Raw genomic sequence first — 21209 nt, 5'->3', positions numbered from 1 at the left:
AGCTACCATTAGCAGCTAACTGTTGTGCTCCGATTTTTACATAAAAATGGAATTATGGATTATAAACAATTGCTTCAAAGCCACAGATACATTATCAACCTATGGATCAACTGATTCAGCCGCGTCTTTTCTTTCTCGTTTTAATGCCATTGAACACGTCTTTTGATCAGATTGACAGCTACGGTGAGACGATCTCCCGTAAAAGCTCCGTAAAAGGTACGTGTTGTGATGTCTGTGTTTGCTTCCCCTGTTGCGAGATCGGATCGCTTAGATACTATACTTAAATAATCTGTGGAGTCTCCGCTTTAATCGGATATATTGTATGTGCAGTTTCGATAAGTAATAAGGGTATCTCTATTTTGAATTCTGTGCTAAAGTGCGATAGCATTTTTTTTTTTTTTAAATGAATAAAACCGCACGTCCCTGCGGTGTGAATACCGCGCATGCCGCGGTTATCGCCATGACACGGTATATCGTTCAGCCCTACAAACCACAGACTGCCTGTGTCAGGATGAATACAGTCGCTGGTTTATTTATGTCTGTATAGGCCGTTGTTGTGAGTGTGGACGGTCGGAGCATATATAACGTTAGTTTAGCCAAGCTACATTTAGAAAACACGCATTTTAAAAGGTTTTTGGCCTGCCGTCTGTCTGCAGACTTGTCAAAGCATTAATTCATGGTTTTTACTAACCGGTATCAGTATGTTGTTACTTCGGCATCATTTTGAAACGTGTATTATAATTAAATCACGGTCAAATATGTTCATCTTGTTGTAGTTGTAGACCCCTTAACAGCGATTCTCTCTAGTTTAGCATACTCAGCCCGACTCAGCCTGGTTGTTCTTGGCCCTAGAACCACGATTTTATGGGGCCAGAAAAACTGTGAATTAGGACCCGCTAGCCGGTACTAGGCCAAGTGGAAACGCAACCAAAAACGGGGCCCGCACGGCTCGGCACGCTTAAAGCGAGCTCCGCGCTGCAGTGGAAACGCGCCATTACATCACCAGAAGTCCTAATTTAAGGAGTCAATTCTCCCCAAAAAAATTGTTTTGCTCACTATATCAACAGCCCCACCAAAAATATTTTCCACCAGCCGCCACTGCTGCTATAGCAAAAGTATTTCTCAATTTGGGATCAAGAAAGTAGATCTTATCTGATGTACAATAATCTATTTGTCACGTCATATTGTCCAGCACCCAATCCTCTACTATATACACTAAACATCATGAAGAATGGCAGAGGCCACAGGACGTACGCTGGTCTCCTCGTTTCAAACAATGTGAGGAGAATCTGGATAACACTGACGATTGCAGACTCATTCTTCTCCTTCTCAAAGATGTTGGACAACAGCTGCTCCACCGTCTCCTGCCTGAGAAGGAAAGAGAGGAAGGTGACGGAAAGCAAGCATCAGTCACTGGTAAATAGCATACTATGCAAAAAGGACAATAGCCCATGCCACCATGTTTATTTTGTTACCCCGTCCCAAATAAACAAAAGCCAACAAGTGACGTATATGAAAATCACTGGTACAGTAAGAACCTAGGGAAATGAAGGTAAGTGCATTCCAGGCACCCCTATAAGAGTTTGTGTAGCTGAACACATGCTTACTTTTCAAGTGTTGCCAGGAGTGGGTCTGGATCTGAGGAGCCCTGGACCTGGAACATCTGGTCTCTGCTCAATCTGATGATCTCACACAGAGACTGCGAGGCATTGGAGTGCCTCTGAAACAAGAACGATTGTGTGGGGGGGTAGAATGTAAATACATCCAATCAAGGACCCAATATTCCTGAACACATTTGAAAATAAACATCAGAATTTATGCTGATTATAATAGAAATGTATAAACAAATTAAGAGGAAAATAGATATACAAATCCTTTTTGGAAAAATTATTCTTAAATGTAGATCTGCAAATCCTCTATTATGAACTACTCCAAGTTGTGTTTTCAGTTACATTAAAACAAAACAAATTGTTCAATGATTCATAAAGAGACCAGGGGACTTAAATGTCCAGGTGGCAATTGGAAGAAACAGTGAAGTGTGTGAGAAACTCACATCCTCATCTTGAGAAGGTTGTACCATGTCCACCAGTCTCTGAATCACCTTCTCCTCATTCAGCCACTGAGAGAAGACAGAGAGCACAGATGTCAGATGAGGAGGAAACGAGGCGAACAAGACCTCAAATGTTAAGTATGTTTTCAAATTCATAATTGCCTTATCATAGAAATTCGAAAGATTCTGTGTAGACATAATTAACAAAACATCATCACTCTGACTTATCCCTTTTTGGCACATGTCCACCAAATAAGAAGAAATGACCAGTTACCAAGTGCCATGCCATTTATTTGATATCTTAGGAAGACCCTGACAAGAAGTTAAAGAACCTTCCAACAAATGCATATTACGTGCATGCAAATCGTCTGAGTTGTGTCTGATACCCATGCTGTATTGTACCGTGATGCTTGCCTGTGCACGTGCAATGAGATTTGATTGTAGACGACACATACGGGCACCTGACTGAGCTCCAACTTGCAAGATAGATACACAATTGTGCTGAATTTGTAACCAAAAAGTCTCTGTCTTCAAAAATGAATATTACAATTATATTTAGAAACACTTTCTTTTTTTAAAAAGGTGGCTGGTTTAAAATATTTCTTCAACGTTATCTGAATAGTATCTATTGTTTTTCATTCAGAAGCAAATACCGAGAAAGTCTCAACACCCTTTGGACCAGTTGAAGTAGAAAAGACACTTGTCCTCAACATCTATGCCAGATTACAATGACTACAATTCAATGTACTGGCTTGTTCTTGAAGTTTGGGATGGAACCATTCTAACTGTGTAATGTGTGATTTGATCCGGGATATTATCTAGTGTTGTCCCACTACTCACATTGAGAACGTCCTGTCGTAGCTGTTGTGGTTCGATGCAGGTGAGCATTCTGAGGAGCAGGTCCATGATGGCAGATGTCCCGATGTGTTTGATCATCAGGTCTACAAAGTCCTCCCGCTTCCGCAGAAAATCCACTATCTATAAATTAGGAAAATCAGAGTATGTGAGCAGATAATAGTAATGAATGCATTTTCAAAAGGATTCTGTAAAAAACTCATCAACTTATCTGATGAGGATTTGCATCTTTAGATAACCGCTTCTCCCCAACGTACCTGTTCAGGTTTGCGTCCTATGAGAATGGACAGCACCTTGGAGAAAAAGCTGGCCAGGAGCGGGTTCAGCGGTGGCTCATTCTGGAGGAAGCTGTAGAGTTTCATCAGCAGTTTTTCATCTTCTCCCAGTCTGTCGTTGATCTGTCCCACATCTGACGTAAGCAGCTCACAAGAGATGTTGGGATACCTGAAGGAGAACAAAAGCTGATACTTAGGCCGCGCTTCTACTGCATGGTATGCTTCTACTCAAATAACTCTTATTTTGCTTCCATTGTAAAGGCTGTGAATAGTACCTGACACTTTCTTTAGTACCACCTCAGCAGAGTTTCAAAGCCGAATGGGCCAGTACTAAGAGGTGATGCTAAAACACTGCAGACCACTGGTTGGTCTAGAGCAGGGGTGCCCACACTTTTTGGGCTGGTGAGCTACTTTTGAAATGACCAGCTCACCGAGGTCTACCAACCAAAAATAAAATCCCAAATTGCAAGGGTTGCTGAATAACACGTTTTATGTATACATGGGATAACTACAATAGGGCTGCAACAAACTACTCATTTGATAATCGATTAATCTATCGATGAATGAAACGATTAATCGACTATTCGGACTATTACTGTATGCCTTGCACAATTTCTCAAACGCTCTTATTTAGCCATCAACTTTTAGATTTAGCTTGAGGTTGTTTTAGGCATTTGGAAACTAGCAATGAAGACAATAAAGATGAATACTTCATTCAAAAATACATATATTATTAAATTAACAAATTGTTTATTACATGTTACTTGTTAGACGCTTTTATCCAAAGCGACTTACATACTCAGTACTGTGGGCGATCCCCACAGGAGCAATTTGGGGTGAAGTGTCTCAGGGACACAACGACATGCTGACTGCAGTGGGGTTTGAACCTGTGACCCCCTGACCCGAACACCAAGGCTCTATCCACTACGCCACACGCCTTCACGCCTTACAAAACTAACATTGCTTTTTATTTAAATTAAATAAATAATATTTCACATCAAAAGAAACAACAATGTTTTAACAAACCATATTAAATAATCTGATGACAGAACTGTAAACAGAATAGCTGAAACGTTAACAAACTAAATAACTCAGTTACCTCTAATCATTAACCCATGTTTGTATCATTGAGTTAACTCCGTGTGTTGCTGCTAGCATACAGAACACCTGACGTGGAAACGTTACTCGTGGACGGGGCTACAGAGCTGCTAGAAAGACAGTGGAACCCGGTGCATTCCTCCGTCTGGATGTGGAGCACTTTTGCTAAATGTTTAGACAAATAGCTCGTGTTACCGCCCTTACATGCTGAACTCTTATTCCACTTTTGGCAACGAGCATTCTCCACATCGAGACGGGTAAAGTTTAACCACCTCGGAGCGCGTTCTCTCCGCCATCTCCCACGTGTGTGTGTTGCTGCATGTTGCAGCTGCCCGTGTGTAAACTGCCCCGCCCCCTCGCAAGCAGGCGGGGGAGAGAAAGATCGAAAATACATCAAAGACGCATTTGTTTGTCTTTTTGCATATTAGAAACGAGTTGGCGACACTAAGACTGCGATATAATGTCTTTGTAGCAATAATACATGACATATATTTTTTAAATGTCTCCAGTACCGATACAAAGACCAATAAAGTTAGAGCTTAACGGGGCGTAAAACACACGTGATGACGTCGCCAACGAATCGACGACTGAATTAGTTGGCAACTAATTTGGTAATCGATTTTAATCGATTAAGTCGATTAGTTGTTGCACCCCTAATTGCAATGCTGCTATTATTAATAATACAGGCTATTAATTCGATTACTATTCGCCAGGGCTGCCGAATAATCGATTTTGATCATGGTCAGTTTCTGGCAACCCTACTCTAGATACGTTGTTTTGTAGTTTCTCAATGCAACCAAGAAACACATGCTTTGTGGTCTTCAGACGTGGTGGAACAGCAGGAAAGAATGCAAAAAGGGGATGCAGGAACAAAAATAGGAACTATGGGATTTGAGTTAGTCGTTGAGTTCCTGCTGCTACTAAGTGACTGGATCTATTGACTAAACAGCCAAAGGAAACACAGGGTACATGCAGGAATCCTGAAGTCAAATGTAATACCTTTTAAGACCTTTTTTAAGACCCTTTCCATACATTTTAAGACCTCATCGCAACTTGGAGTTCTAACCGGTTACATTGGTGACACACTTTACCTCACATTTACTATATGATTGTAAGATAGCTCAACTAAACAGAGTGCAGACAGACGACTGAAGCCTCCTCTCCACATGAACTTCAACCTCTCTGTGAAGGTCAGGTTTAATGCAGTATGCTGCTTTGTTGCTTCTGTGCTCTGTGCTCTTTCATTCCAGTAAAACCATCAGAAACCAGTAGAAACCAGTATTTGACCAATAAACAAAACAATTGACAAAACTTTGAACTATGAAATATATTAAACTTCATGAGCTTCAGCGGTAATGCCATATAGGAGCTCCCTCACAAATACCCAGGGGTTAAATTGGGCTGGGGCTGTCCGGGGCGAAGCCCGGCACATAGGACGATGCTCTGACGTCATCACCCTCACACATTTGTCATATGTTTACAAAAAACGATATATATGTTAAGACTTTTCTCGTTCTTAATATAGACTACATTTAGGGTCGATATGTGTTGACCTTACTTTAAAATAGCAGATCTCTGAGACCGGATATAGTTTGGCTTAGACCCCGGCCCCACGAGGACGCATACAGTAAAACGCATACGCAAACGCAAAAAAGTCTTCCGTTCACACTAGACCGCTGGAAACGCTGTAGTACATATGCCAGGCCTGTAAGTGGCGCTGCTGCCGCCACAAAATACACCAAAAGCAGCGAAGAAGACCCCGGAGCATGGTTGTCATGGTTGCCCTTCTGTTTATTCTCCGCGGTGGACGGCGTGTTCTCCTGCGGTATATCTCTCAGGTAGTCGTCGTGTCTCTCTCCCCCCCCCCCCCACACAGAGCGGAGCAAGGCAACGAAACTTAAAATAAGAAGCAGCATTTTATGGGGGGGTTTCCCGACATGTTGTTTCAGTAAATTAAAGGGTGTTTCATGTTGTCGTTGCTGTGGACCTTCTTAATACCTTGGAAAATGCCGTTTAATACTTTTTTATAGCCTTAATTTTCGCTAAATTGATTTATCAACTTTTAAATACTTTTTAAGACCCCGCGGACCCCCTGAAACAGGAGCTTTTGCAGCGGGGGCTAAAATGACCACCACATCCCAGCAAATGCTGCGTTTGTTCAAATGCTCTAATTGTACACTGCAGTGATCCATAGGAAGTCAATTGATGAAAGGCTTTACCCTGCATCATTTAATTAGAAGACATTCTTTCCTTCTGTTTTCAGCACTATTAACAGCACATGTACAAATAATGGCTAAACTAATGAATGCAATAAGCAGAAAGAGTCCACATAGGCGTTTGTTAAATAGACTAGCTTTCTTGTAAGGAAACAAACTAGGTCATTAGTTTTGATCCCCTTATCCTTTGCAGCATTTTCTCTTACTTGTATTTAACTTTCTCCTCAACATCAGTATCGGGTTCCTGTGTGATGAAGGTCACCAGGTCTTCCATGCACTGTGGTCTCAGCAGGAAGTCAACCAGCTTGTAGTTCTGGGCCTTGCACTCCTGCAGGACATCGTCCTCGTCCATCACCTCTGTCAGCGTCACATCCTCCTTCTCTAACAGCGTGTCAATGTGGGATGTGGTGTGGAGGTCAAATTTCCAAAACATGTTGGCTATAAAAAAACAAAAAAGAGACACGTCATTTAAACCAAAACAAGGTCAAAATCAGAGGCATAATAGACGAGAATCAGGATTATTTGAAGGATCGTGTAACAGCACTTGTGCCTACCTGGGAGTCCAGACGGCAGAGCTCAGGTTAAAAAGAGGTGTGTTCTAGTCTTTGGGAGTTGTGGCCCATTCCAGACGAGCCGGATGGACAGGCAGGGAGAGAGCGGTGATGGACAGACTGACAAACAGCACACATACAGCAGTTCAACAGCACACACCTGAGAAGACAGAAGCAGATGAATAATTGTTAAAGCAATGTTCCACTGCTTTTGGGATGGGGGATAATATGGCAATGTCACTAATTACTGATTAATAACAAAGGCTCAAATACAACCGGACTGGCAGAATTCTGTTTCAACCGTTAAACAATGCCCGGTTCTCGTGAAGAAAGTGCAATATGAAGAGATGGAGCTTCATAAAATTGGATAAACAACACTTCTAGTACTGTCTGTGACCAATAATAGTAACCAATTTGTGGCTGCTTGAATAATAGCACCAAGGAGCATGTTATTCCTTTTTGGAAAGACACAATGGAAAGGATTTGTTTTGCAGTTGAAAACACAACAGTCACAACATTGGCTCCTGCTCAACCACACTAGCCACTTTCTAGCTAACAGGCTAACATTTGTGTCCAGGCGGGAGAACTAGTGGAGCTTCCAGAGCTTCCAACTCATACGACAGTGATTAGTATGATCCAGGGCAAAACAGAGCCTTGGCTGAAGAGGTACATCTGAAGGCAGAGCAGTCAGAGAAAGGGACACAAATGTCATGGTCACAACAAATGAAAAGAAAACGCTTTTTTCCGTATTATTTGAGTCTATGCAACGTTTCTTTAATTAATAACCCTACTCATTGTGCCTTAAAAGGTCCCTTTCAAACTGACTTGAGAACTTTGCTCTCTTATGTATCCGAATAGAGCCAGCCTATCATATGGTTGGCATGGGCGCAAACTCAGGGGCGCCTGGCAAAACACAGCATCCGGCTTAAAAAAAAAAGTCAAACCTTTGTAGCAAAGCAACATGATCAAACAAGGTACTCTATTGGTTAATAAAATACATCTAAGCACACTCCTTTAAAGCCCTTTCAGTGAAGTACTTTACTTTAATTGATAATCAAAATCCTGATTTTTGTACTACCAAAATATGGTCAAGGTGGGACATTTTAAGGGATATTAAAATAATCCAAAAACATTTTAGAGTGGTGAGAATCTTCTGAAATACATTCTTCTGCTACAATACATTATACTATTTATCAAGTAAAGTATATTTGATATATACATATTTTTCAGCTGCAACACAAGTCAACAACCATTAGGATCACGAGAAAAATATTTCACACCAAGCACAGATTCCGTAATTAATGAGAGTTAGGGTTTAAGTAAATTCCAGGTAACACAGCTAGATATTTATATACAGGACAGGGAATGTGTAATGCTTAAGGTTAAAAGAGGTCATTATTAATATCTTAGAAAGGATTGCAATAACTGAAGAACAACTGAAACTGAGATACATAGGTCTAAAAAGTGATATTTACATCTAAGCAGCTCTGTTCAATTCAGTCAAACTTTGAGATCTCACTAATACTACTCAATATTCCTTTCAATGTTCCACCAGCCTAAATGCACCAATACATTAAAATGTTTTGACTAGTATGCAACATTATATATCAAATCTGAGTTTTATAATAAGTTGGTGTGTAGTGTAACACATAATTACAGGCCAGATGCAGCTAAACACATGTATTACCGAAGAGGATATTACAATTAGTGTAGACCTACTCAAATGCCTTGAATATTGTTTTCCCATGATTGATTTTCTTGTATATGTGTGAACAATGTGATCCAGTGTGGAAAGCATACACGTTAAGGAGGGGTAAAGTGGGAACTGTTACATAAACCACATTCCTACTTGTATTGAAGAAGAATGAAAAGACAGAAGGAAATAGGTTCAATAAACATAACAGATGATTGCCATGATATATAAGGTACATTCGTGATGTCTCCGATTAAGGTTGCGTTTCTCTTTGAATTACATCAGCAACAGCTGTCCACCACAAGCAATGCAACAATAAAATACATCCATAATTGTACAGTCTCAAGACTCCAAATAAAAGTGAGCCATAAACCAAAGGGTAAAAGCAATAAAACCCTGTGGAAAACACTCGTTTGCAGCTATGCATTATGGGATTCCACAGTCCACCAGCCACTGTCACGAGACCTAAACAAAATTGATCTCGACACTAATTAGCTACTGACAGTTAGCATATAACGTAACCATTGACTGTCAAGATACCAAAAAAACAACAACAGCTTGTTCCTTTCTTAAATACACAGAGCTGCTTCAGCCTATATACATAATTATGAGATTCAGTCATTTCCAGTTCCGATCAAACAGAATAAACCCGTTGAAAACGTAGTTTTGTTTTAGATGGATACCGGAAGAAATAACACAATCCAGCTTTCCACCAAATGCACGCAAAGTGGCCGTTCCTGAAAAAAACATGACGGCCCTGTTACAACGTTAACGCTACACAGTAAACGTTGGTTAAACCGAACGACGACAGAAACAGCTTGAATTCCGTCTAAACATGAAACGTTAGGTAAACACATTCTGATAATTCCGAATATTACCTAGCTCATACATACAAGGTACCACTGGCTAACGTTATTTGCGTTTGCGGTACCGCAGTGCATTTACATACAAGGGCCCAAAACAGCCCACCGCTAACGCACCGGCTCAGGGAACCTAGCTAACGTCACTAGCTCTCGATAGCTATTGTTAGCTAACCTGGCCAACTTAAATCAGGATCAAACTTACATTAGGAGCTAACGTTACGTCGAGTTGACCGGTATCAGTGAGCTATGACACAAATGCTAATTGGCTGACAACTTGGCCAATAAATAAGGCTATGGTTTCAAGATACAATAAAACAGAGACATGCAACGTTAAGGTTACCCCTTTCATAGCTAAAGGTATACCAGAGTGTCTGACAGCACAGTGTAAAGATGGCCAAGTATGTTTCTTGCTAGCCAGCTAACGTTAGCCGGCTATCTAAGACTGCTGGCTAATCGTCTCTTCAGCACCAACCAAGTGCATGGGCTGGGAAGTGTACCTACCGATAGACAACGGTAAACAGCGAGTCTCCAGCATGTAGCTTATCTTGCCGTCAGTCCCAGGCCTTAACAAAACGAAAACTAGCAAAACACGAAATTCCAGCAAGGAAAATAAAGCGTTTAAAACTGATTCTGACAGGCGCGAAAAGGTAGATCATCGGAGGGCACTTTTCAAGATGGCGGTTCCGTCAACTTTAGCGACCCCTTCCCCCACTACAGCTAAAGCCTCTGTCACTCAAACTGCCGCAGCAACGCTATTGGTGGTTATCTCATCTCTCAAACCAGGCCGTGAAATGTGATTGGTTAAAGAGCGTGCCACTATATTGCGTGACTTAATCGAAGTAAGTATTATGTGGCCCGGAAGAGTGGAGTTTAAACGGTTTCATTAGATGCGTATGTTAAGTAAAATGCTTCTGGTCACAGAAGAGGTCAATACAATCAAATTAGGTGATCTCATCAGTCATAAAAAAAATGTGGGGGAAATGTCAGTAATGTCAACGTTAACCCCGCTCGCACGTTTGTTCGGTATTGCAAATCAAACGTACTCTCCCAGTACTATTACGCCCATCGTTCTCCAAGAAACGCCCCTTTTACTGAAGGTTACAGATGGTAGGCGGTAGTACAGTACTGAGATGAATTTCAGCATGGTTTTCACCCGTTTGGTGATGTTTTACCAGCTAATACAAATGGAAGAGATGTTACCAAGTTTTCACACGAGTCAATACTTAATCCTTTCCTCGTGCTAACTAAAAATATTCCATTAAATAAATAAATAAAATGCTGCCTACCATCATAACATTAGTGTCATTACCGTCAGGTCAGGGTGTATCGTTGTTGGGAAAATACAACAATCCATAGTCTTCAACACAACATATATGATACCTAATTTTACTATTTAAGCCTTTTTAGTCTGCTACAATATTAATTAACACTTTTTTCAGCTGAGTCCGTCTCTCTTCTTATCCAAGTTATTTGTTATGATGAACACATTGTGTAAGACGGCACACAGAATTATTTGTTAAATTCACAATTATTATTTTTATTGATAATGATAACTGAAAGAACATCCCTCAGTTGGCTTAGGAGTACTGGTGCAATTTCACATCCAAAGTAGCAAGAGGAAGGAAGTCAAACACAGTTATTACACTGACATATGCATGTACATTACAGGCAGCTGTAATACTTTCACATTCCCCTTAAGCCTCAGCACACTTGATGTTTAAGGGATGACCTAAGATTGGCCCCAGCATTAATAACGTGAGAGTGGTCATTTTGGGAACCACAATTGTGTGGTTACAATGTAATATTGTGACAGCTCTGCATTATAATTTGCCATATAGGTCAAGTAGCCTACATGTTTCACTGATAGCATTAATGCTAATTCTGTCCTATATTCAAGTATCACAGCGACCTATAGGCGAGGTAAGTTTATATATAGCACCTTTCAACACAAGGCAATTCAAAGTGCTTTACAAAAATGAAAAACATTTGAACATAGTAACAGGTGCTCAGGGCCGCCTTAAAGCACGGGCTGACTTGGGCTGAAGCCCAGGGGCCTACGGAGATCGGGGGCCTATCATGAGCCAATAAAAAAAAATTAAGTTTTTTGTTTTTTTTCGGGTGTTTTATTTTTATTTTAAATAAACAAAGTCTTGGCTTTCATAATATGAAACTTTTATTTCCAAAATCACACGGTAAATACATGTTTGAAGCTTGTAAAGGGAAGATGGCAGCTCTCCCTCACCACTCTGCTCTTCCACACCGCCGCTTCCCCTCCCTCCTCTGAAATTATGAATGTAAGGCGTATAGTAATCATAGATAACACGGCAGGGTCCGTTACAGTTTGTTTTCATCTGATTTCAATTAAACAAAGTCTTGGTTTTCAGAATATTAAACTTGTTTCGGCAAATTCAGATGATAAATACATATTTGAAGCTTGTAACGGCATAATTACAAGCAGAGAACGAAGTAACTTGACGTCACAGGCATAACAACAGCCGGTGTTTCTCGTGAGTGTTTTCCCCGGGAAACAAACACAATACACACAAACGCAAAAATACACAAACACACACGTATACACACACACTCGCGAGCTTCCCCCAGACCAACACACCCTCACTCCCTAAGCGTCCAGGAGCGACGTTTGGTCAGTGTCCGTGGCGTCCAGTTGTGACACTCCTAGGATCCTTCAGCGTCATAAAGGGACGCAAATAGCTTTCAACTGATTGCAATGTATTCCCATCTGCGGCGGGATTTGACGCTCATGGAAGCACGGCATTCGTTTGTGTCGTAAGTATTCCTCTTACTGTCGATTGATTTTACAGTGATATCTGCACTACTCATCGACTAAAAAACACCAGATTATCCTTGTTAATTGCACAACATTGATTGGTTTAAATTGTGTGCAATGCTTTTGTATTTTTCCCCTTCGATTCGGAGAAACAAATATTTTTTCGGAGTAAAGGATGGCAGAAGACACTACACTACCCAGAATCTCCAGCTATCGTTTGGACCATGTGCTCTGTTTGACAAACCCCGTCTTAGTCCTCAAGCTCTGTGATTGGAGAGTGTGCTCCGAGGGTTACGCCGATTCTCGAACAGCACTTGAAATGGGATGGAACCACGGCAGACTGTCCAAAACTGGATTTTAACGGGTCCACTTTATTTAACAGTTGGTCTTATGTTTGTGACCCCTGTTGTTAATTGATAACATTACATTACATTACATTAATTGATAAGCCTGAAACATGCACTTGTCAAGGTTCAGAGGCAAATTTAGCAAATATGGCAGTAGCCATCGATCAGCTTAAGATAAGATATACTTTATTGATCCCAAGTTGGAACATTTGCGTTACATCAGCATGTGTAACAGTTGTAAATATGCAGTTGTGTTTATTTGTAAATCATTTAGTATAATCACACAAATTCTGTGTTTTATATTTAACAATTCTGTGTTATTTATTTATTGATTGTTCAATACCTGACAAGGCCGGAGATGAAATATCTACATACATCTTTATAAGAGTATAATACATTATGTATAATATCAGTTAAAATAAGTGCTTCAACATAGTTAACATTGCTGGAGGTATGCACAAATATTGATAGATGTCTTGTAATGCGCTATTGAGGAACCTGCAACCCAAGTTTTTCATTCAATACAGAACTACACCATAGTTGTGTAGGCCTATATGATATGTAAACCTTAGAAAATCTTGAAATCTTGAAAGGGATGTGCAAAATAGTCATTATATACGGTCTTTAATTAACTATTAGTAGAGAATAACGAGTAATGAATATACTTTATAGGGATCCTATGAATATCTAATAATAAAAATAATGAAATTCAATAACATGCTTTAACCACTAGGTGTCCCTTTATATCAGCTGTGCACCTTTATGGTGTAAATACAGCCTATCTACCAATTGGATCAAATATAAAAGTCAGCCGAATTAGTGTTGATACTGCAAGGAGACGTATTGTGTGAAAAGAAATGTAAGATGTTGTTTAATGGCTGATATATTTATGATCCACGTCACGTTTTCAGTTCCTCATGTTTGTCTAGAGGTCTTCTCATCAGGGCTCTATAAATACAGAACTATGGCAGATATGTAATATGTAATGCAGCCGAACCGTGTATTACAATGCCGTTATGTGATGACTTTCAAAGAGAAAAGCAAGCATACTCGGAAAAAAGTATTATTATTTTTTTTTAAATGTTTTCGGTCTGTTTCCGGTATTTGTTAATGACGATGTGATGTGAGATGTGAGACTGGAATTGCACAGGGGAAAATAACGTAGGCTATCTTTATATGCGGATTTTGTTAAACTAATACGTTTGCGCTGTGGACCAATACATTGACGGGGAAGGGGGTAGCAATAAAGATAACACCATTAAACAGTTACACAACATAACAGAAATAATATCGATAGCAGCGTCCCTAGCAACCACCTTGGTAACAATGAAAACGTCGCGATTTCCTGAAGTAATCTTCATAATAACTAGCAAACTAAAGATCATGTACATCCACTGCACACATAATCTGAAATAACAACTCATATTTCTCGCATCAAATGACATCAAAACGCATTTTAATGGCCAAACTAACTTTAAAATAGGCATTTTACACCGAGAATAACACGAAGTTCGGCCATGTTGTCTTTTTCTGCAGGGAGAAATTTGAAGATCACATAGACGCCAGCCATTGGAATGAATGGTGAAAAAAAAGGGGTTTGTCAAACAGAGCACATGGTGTAGTCCAAACGATAGCTGGGCATTCTGGGTAGTGTAGTGTCTTCTGCCATCCTTTACTCCGAAAAAATATTTGTTTCTCTGAATCGAAGGGGAAAAATACAAAAGCTTTGCACATAATTTAAACCAATCAATGTTGTGTAATAAACAAGGATAATCTGGTGTTTTTTAGCCGATGAGTAGTGCAGATATGACTGTAAAATCAATCGACAGTAAGAGGAATACTTACTTCCGGGTGTACAATTCTCCGTTATCCAATGGGAATGGACGCTCACATTGCCTTTAAGGGCAGCCGACACAAACGAATGCCGTGCTTCGATGAGCGTCAAATCCCGCCGCAGATGGGAATACATTGCAATCAGTTGAAAGCTATTTGCGTCCTTTTATGACGCTGAAGGAGCCTAGGAGCGTCACAACTGGACGCCACGGACACTGACCAAACGTCGCTCCTGGACGCTTAGGGAGTGAGAGTGTGTTCCCCAGACCAGTAATCCAAACGAAAATATCTTCCCTCCGTACTATTTTGATCATTTGCTCCGCTAATCAATCAGATCGATGGATTCCAGAGATTTTTCTCACAAATGTTTACTCCGTAACAGTCAGTGGGCACCACTTAACAGCCAATCAGAATGAGAATATGTTTCACATGTGATTTATTCAAATTGCAAGTGATTGAGTGACAGATGAAGGTTGTTTAGGAGAACATTTTGGAGAAGAAAAAGTTTGAGAGTGGCGCTCGTAAAAGGAAACCTAACACTGATGTCAATTGAGCATGACATTCTTCGTGAGATGGATTTTAAGAACATCATAAAAGCTTTTTCTTCAAAGAAAACCAGACGGAAGCTAAAGAGGTAAGGCAATGCTGCAATATTCATTGATTCCCAGTAGCCTGCAGGTTTAAATGTGCATCGTTTTACAAATGATCATTCTCATCTGATACCTGGCATTGAGGCCATATGTTGCTGTTCATGGTGCTGAATTATTGGTGTGTGTGTGTGTGTGTGTGTGTGTGTGTGTGTGTGTGTGTGTGTGTGTGTGTGTGTGTGTGTGTGTGTGTGTGTGTGTGTGTGTGTGTGTGTGTGTGTGTGTGTGTGTGTGTGTGTGTGTGTGTGTGTGTGTGTGTGTGATCACAGAGCCTGCCAAGGCTATAAATGACTTTGATTTGTTGTTTAAATAGGGGGCCTACAAAACAGCCCCAGGGCCTGATGGCAGGTGGCGGGCTTGGTGCTTCTGTATCGTGTTGGTGATGCTGCAACACTGGGATCAAATTAAAGATGATCTGTGTATTCCGACAATGACAAATAATAAAGAAAACCACCATGTAAATGATTCTGCCAGCTCCTACACAAACAACATTATATATAGCCTAACACTAAACAAATCAGGAATTAGCTTAGTTTGCTGCAGACTGTTTAAAACATATTTTTTATTTATATATTAACAGAATGCATGATTAAGAAATGGACCAGAGAATTGTAAAAAGAAATTAAGAAAAAAGGAATTATTAGGAACACACTTTTTGAAATGTACTTTTAGCTTGTATTTCAGCTGCAAGTATTGCATGCAGTACTGTTTGCACAATATTGCAGTTTTAACTTGACCCTATTGTTTAAACGCACTGGTTTGAAGGCCTTCCTACTCAGGTATTAACTATCATTTCATAGATTTGTATAACAAGAGGTTACTCGGTTATGTCAATCATTCAATCAACAACTTTATTAATCCCGCAAGGGGCAATTGGTTATGAGCAGTTTATGTCATGTACACAGGCAGGAACATACAAGAAAACACGGTGGATGTGTGATCCAGCATGCACAATACAAGGAAAAGTAAAGTGCATGAGGTTGCACTTTGCAGTATATTTGCATAGTAGACCAGGGATGGGCAACTTTGATGGTGGTGGGGGCCACATTATTGATGTACTGGCCACCAGGGCGCCGCAGATTCACTTGGAACACACACACACACAAATTCCATGTGTTGTATGTAATTATTAACAAATATACTAAGTCTGACATCTTCATTGACATTTTACAATCAAAGGGAACATCCCCAAAAAATGGGAACATCCTCTAATAAGCTCACTAAACAAATATCAGTTCACAGAAATGTTATTTCATTTTTACAATGGCATGTTTGTATTGAACAGGTTATTAAACAGTGGAATACAACTATTTTAAACTATTGGAAAGCACGGAAAATGTGTGTGTATTGAGATTAACCATTAAGATGACTTTAAACATGAAGTCATGAACACTAACCCAGACGTTAGTTGTCTAACTTGAACACTTGTAGCCTGTCTCTGCATTCCCCTTATTCCACAATAAGGGGAATGTCAACACAGACACCTGTCAGCTCGCACTCTGCTGTTCCTCAGTGCCGCTCCCCCTCCTTCCCGCTGAAATTATGAATGAAAAGCGTAGTAATCATAGATAACACGGCAGGGTCCGTGACAGTTTGTTTTCATCTGATTTCAAATAAACAAAGTCTTGGTTTTAAGAATATTAAACTTGTTTTGCCAAATTCAGATGATAAATACAACTAACGTCACAGCAGGCATAACAACAGCCGGTGTTTCTTGTGAGGGTTTCCCCGGGAAACAAACACAATACACACAAATGCGTCACAGATTATTTCACGGTATCTTTTTTTAATTTTTTATTAATTACGTTGTTTATAAATTAATCTGAGGGCCGCAAAAAGAGGAGGTGGGGGCCGCCATTTGCCCATCCCTGCAGTAGACCTACACGTGTCAGAGTTGTTGCATATGTGAAGCAAGGTACAGACAAGTTGTATACGAATAAGGTTTAAAGCACAAGGGTTTAGGCATATATTACGTAGTAAACAACTTCTTTACATTATTATTTAAATGTAAAATGAATACATTGGAGATGCCCTCTGAAGCTAAGATCAACTACATTTCCAACCAATATGCCAATCCGTTTATAAGATTAGCTTCTTCCGTGTTTCCCTGAGACACCTGAACGCAGCGCTCGGTTTACACTAAACCTGTCCGTTAATCGCTTCTGTCCGGTTCCCGGGATCCATCCTCCTGCAGTCAGCTGGTCCTGAACACTCTGTCAGACACACACACACACTGCTCTGAGACCAGGAGGAGGCTGCTGCTAGCGTCATGGCGATGAAGATGGATTTAAATAGCATCATAGACCAAATGGAGACCGGAGAGCAGGACTCAGCTCTGACGGCTCTGCAGAGCTACAACCAGGAGGTAATCACGTGAAGTGCACCCTGCATACATGCATGACGTTTATCATACACACATAGCCTATGTTCTGCTAATGCTGCATGGCTAGCTTAGCTTTATGTCAGATCCAACACCTTTCAGGTCAGAGGATGGTGCTGCCTTCAGGGGAGACCGGGGCTTGGCACACTTGTTTCTGTTTCTATATTGTTAGTTAAATCAGAATCAGAGAGAAGCATCACAATCAGAAACAGGTTTATTGTTTATGGTGGATACATAAACATAGTTAAAGAAGATACATTGTAAGAAAAACCACCAAAAATATAGTATAATATGAAAAGAAAAACTCTGAATAAAATTAACTATGTGCATTATTGTTACGAAAAGTGGAGAGCTGTCCAGATATTAAAAGCTTTGTATACAAACGTGCACAAATATTCGCAGGGTTGTGCAGGACTGACAGTAGGCCTACTTAAATGAAATGCATAGAAACAAGACATTGTTCACAACATGTGTTTTCCCTAATTTGACAGGTGAAACCGTAGAGCTGTCATAATATCATATTTTAACCACTAGTGATGGGAATTCCTGCTCTTCTTGGTGAGCCGGCTCTTTCAGCTCCCAAACGGCTCTTCAGTTTACCACATATTATAACTTTTATAATTAAATCAAATGTAGCCCTGTTTTGACTAATGAATGATTTATATGTGTACACATATATCACTTAAATTATTCAATACATCCTTTGTACTGAAGTATTCAAAAGTAAAAATGAAATGTTTAATATAAACGATTTGCTGTGGCCAAATGTTTTCATTGCATTTACAGACCCAATTGTAACTCTCTGATACCACCCAATGAATGCACTGACTTGCTTGTAGAACCACGCTACACAAAGCAGATAGCAACACGTATAAAAACTTAAAGGTGGGGTAGGTAATTAGTTTCAGAAACCGGCTCGAGATACACTTTTTGTTATATTCCATGGAATGCTCTTAACATCCCTATAGCAATGAATATATTAAGTGCTTTGACAAAAAATCCATAAATCCACAAATTTCATCTGTAGAAGCCGTAATACTGTAAAAAGTACAACCAATCCGTTTAGCCGGATTGGTTGTACTTTTTAAAAGGCCTACCTGCCTGTCAGCCTTCCATCGGGGCACAAACTTATCTCGTGCCCTCATTGGTCATGTGCGCGTTCGTGTGTGTTGGAGGAGGGGCTCTGTGAGGAAGTGGCAGATTTTCTCCGGTTGTGTTACTATTTTCAAATTCTAGCGATCTCGAGCCGGTTTCTCAAACTTACCTACCCCACCTTTAAGCATAGACATTTAAAAAAAGTATCGACATTTTTAAATTATATTTAAAGAAAAGGCCCTAACAAAACAGCAGGGCTCTATTTCAGTATTAACTAAAGAGGAAAAGACAGCAACAGCTGACATCAAACCTTTGCTGAGCCTAAGGATAATCATAAATAAATAACAATGCTCAAAACAGCAGCATCCAACAGTCTCTAATCCTTGGATATTACATGTCACTGCATGCATGCACTGAGCAGCTGTAGCGCGGAGATCATCATCATCATCATTCTGTCTTGTATTACTTAACAAAAAACAACAAAAAACGTCTCGTTCGCGGGTGCGAGCCGGTGTTATGCCGTAGGTTGAAGCCTTGCCGTGGATTGAAGCCCTGTTCGCGGGGACGCGCAGAGGTGACGTGATCGCCTGTGTTGAGCGTTCGCCGTATTTTCACCCTTTTCAAAGCTTTTTTCTCTCTTTTGAGTGATATATTAGGATTAAACGGCTGAATACATAATGTGCATACAATTGCGAGGAGGCTCGTTTTAAGGACACGTTTTTCAGATCTGTCACAATCTTCGTATTGGAATAAACTTACGTTTTTGAGTGTATAGTCCCACTCTGTTATATTCCTCCTTCCTACAGAACAGACAATGACAGGATAATATGTGATTTGTCAATAGTCCTATTTCTTAAAATCTTCTCTGTTGTTTAAGTGTCTGATAACCACGAATAGTAAGCAATGATATAACAGTAATGATATCACATATATGATCATGTCAGACACTGTGTTATTTTCAATCAAGCCTAAAAAATAATGTGTTCAAACTGGCTTCACTCACTTGAATTGCTCCTTTGAATATCCTTTGTATATATCCCTACTCAACACATGTTTGTATTGTAATGCCACTCCTATTTTTTTTCAATTGTATTTTAAGGTGACATTGAATGCTTTGAAAGGTGCCCTAAAATAAAGTGTATATTGATCTTGTATCTGTGCCTCTATTACATTACATTTAATTTTCTATCACACTATTAATGTTCCTTATTTTAGACTAGGTTAATCCTGGTGTCAATAGGGAAGATCTGCACTGTTCTCTACATAACATGTTCAGAGCAGGTATTTCTCCTGCCGGATTTGGAACCCCCCCTTTATCTTTGTCCAGGATAGTCACAGACTCACCAAAATTACACTGGTGCTGGCTGTTCCCCTCTAGTTTGTGCTCACAAAAGCATTTCACACTGGGCCCAGCAGGTACAAAAATAAATAGGGGCTTCAAAATCCGGCAGTGCAGTTGCTAGAGCTGCCGGATTTTGAAGCGCCCCCTGTCATTTTGGCCAGGATAGTCACAATGTCACCAAAATCACACTGGTGCTGACTCTTCCCCTCTAGTTTGTGCTCACAAAAGCATTTCACTCTGGGCCTAGCAGGTACAAAACAGCCAGCACCAGTGTGATTTTGGTGAGTCTGTGACTATCTTGGAGAAAGATATAGGGGGGGTTCCAAATCTGGCAGCACCAACACCCGATCTGCCGGATTTTGAAGCCCCTTTTTAGTTTTTGACCTGCAGTGCCCAGAGTGAAATGCTTTGGTGAGCACAAACTAGAGGGGAACAGCCAGCACCAGTGTGATTTTGGTGACAGTGTGACTATCTTGGAGAAAGATATAGGGGGGGTTCCAAATCTGGCAGCTCTAACAACTGCACTGCCGGATTTTGAAGCCCCTCTTTAGTTTTTGACCTGCAGGGCCCAGAGTGAAATGCTTTGGTGAGCACAAACTAGAGGGGAACAGCCAGCACCAGTGTGATTTTGGTGACAATGTGACTATCCTGGAGAAAGATATAGGGGGGGTTCCAAATCTGGCAGCTCTATATCATTACTGTTATATCATTGCTTACTATTCGTGGTTATCAGACACTTAAACAACAGAGAAGGTTTTAAGAAATAGGACTATTGACAAATCACATATTATCCTGTCATTGTCTGTTCTGCAGGAAGGAGGAATATAACAGAGTGGGACTATACACTCAAAAACGTAAGTTTATTCCAATACAAAGATTGTGACAGATCTGAAAAACGTGTCCTTAAAACGAGCCTCCTCGCAATTGTATGCACATTATTTATTCAGCCGTTTGCTGTTTAATCCTAATATATCACTCAAAAGAGAGAAAAAAGCTTTGAAAAGGGTGAAAATAAGGCGAACGCTCAACACAGGCGATTATGTCACCTTTGCGCGTCCCCGCGAACAGGGCTTCAATCCACGGCAAGGCTTCAACCTACGGCATAACACCGGCTCCCGTTGTTCACTTAAACGAGCCGTCTCGTTCGCGACCGACACATCACTAAACCACACAATT

The 21209-nt window shown here is 40.4% G+C and overlaps 2 protein-coding genes across 7 annotated transcripts in view; one reads left to right on the top strand and one right to left on the bottom strand.

Annotated features, from left to right (window-relative positions):
- ppp6r3 (protein phosphatase 6, regulatory subunit 3) overlaps positions 1–10323 on the bottom strand; it is a 34790-nt gene extending 24467 nt beyond the window's left edge. For 4 of the 6 annotated variants that reach the window (XM_034084433.2, XM_034084436.2, XM_034084435.2 and 1 more), the window contains exons 1-8: positions 10103–10323; positions 7049–7205; positions 6701–6932; positions 3163–3349; positions 2891–3028; positions 2054–2119; positions 1608–1720; positions 1255–1368 (exon numbers count right to left, since the gene is read on the bottom strand). In XM_034084433.2, coding sequence (XP_033940324.1) covers positions 1255–1368; positions 1608–1720; positions 2054–2119; positions 2891–3028; positions 3163–3349; positions 6701–6927 — 845 coding nt within the window. In that variant the 5' untranslated portion in view covers positions 6928–6932; positions 7049–7205; positions 10103–10323. The remainder of the gene's footprint in view (positions 1–1254; positions 1369–1607; positions 1721–2053; positions 2120–2890; positions 3029–3162; positions 3350–6700; positions 6933–7048; positions 7206–10102) is intronic. The other 2 variants (XM_034084434.2, XM_034084438.2) reach the window with 1 other exon arrangement.
- A 7037-nt stretch (positions 10324–17360) lies between these two features.
- Positions 17361–21209, top strand: part of ric8a (RIC8 guanine nucleotide exchange factor A) — a 40800-nt gene continuing 36951 nt past the window's right edge. The window contains exon 1 of the mRNA XM_034085439.1: positions 17361–17581. Within this exon, the coding sequence (XP_033941330.1) occupies positions 17486–17581 (96 nt within the window). The 5' untranslated portion in view covers positions 17361–17485. The remainder of the gene's footprint in view (positions 17582–21209) is intronic.

The sequence above is a fragment of the Pseudochaenichthys georgianus genome, chromosome 6 (genome assembly GCF_902827115.2).
Source record: "Pseudochaenichthys georgianus chromosome 6, fPseGeo1.2, whole genome shotgun sequence".
Classification (NCBI taxonomy): domain Eukaryota; kingdom Metazoa; phylum Chordata; class Actinopteri; order Perciformes; family Channichthyidae; genus Pseudochaenichthys; species Pseudochaenichthys georgianus.
This window is presented reverse-complemented; position numbering and strand designations above follow the sequence as displayed.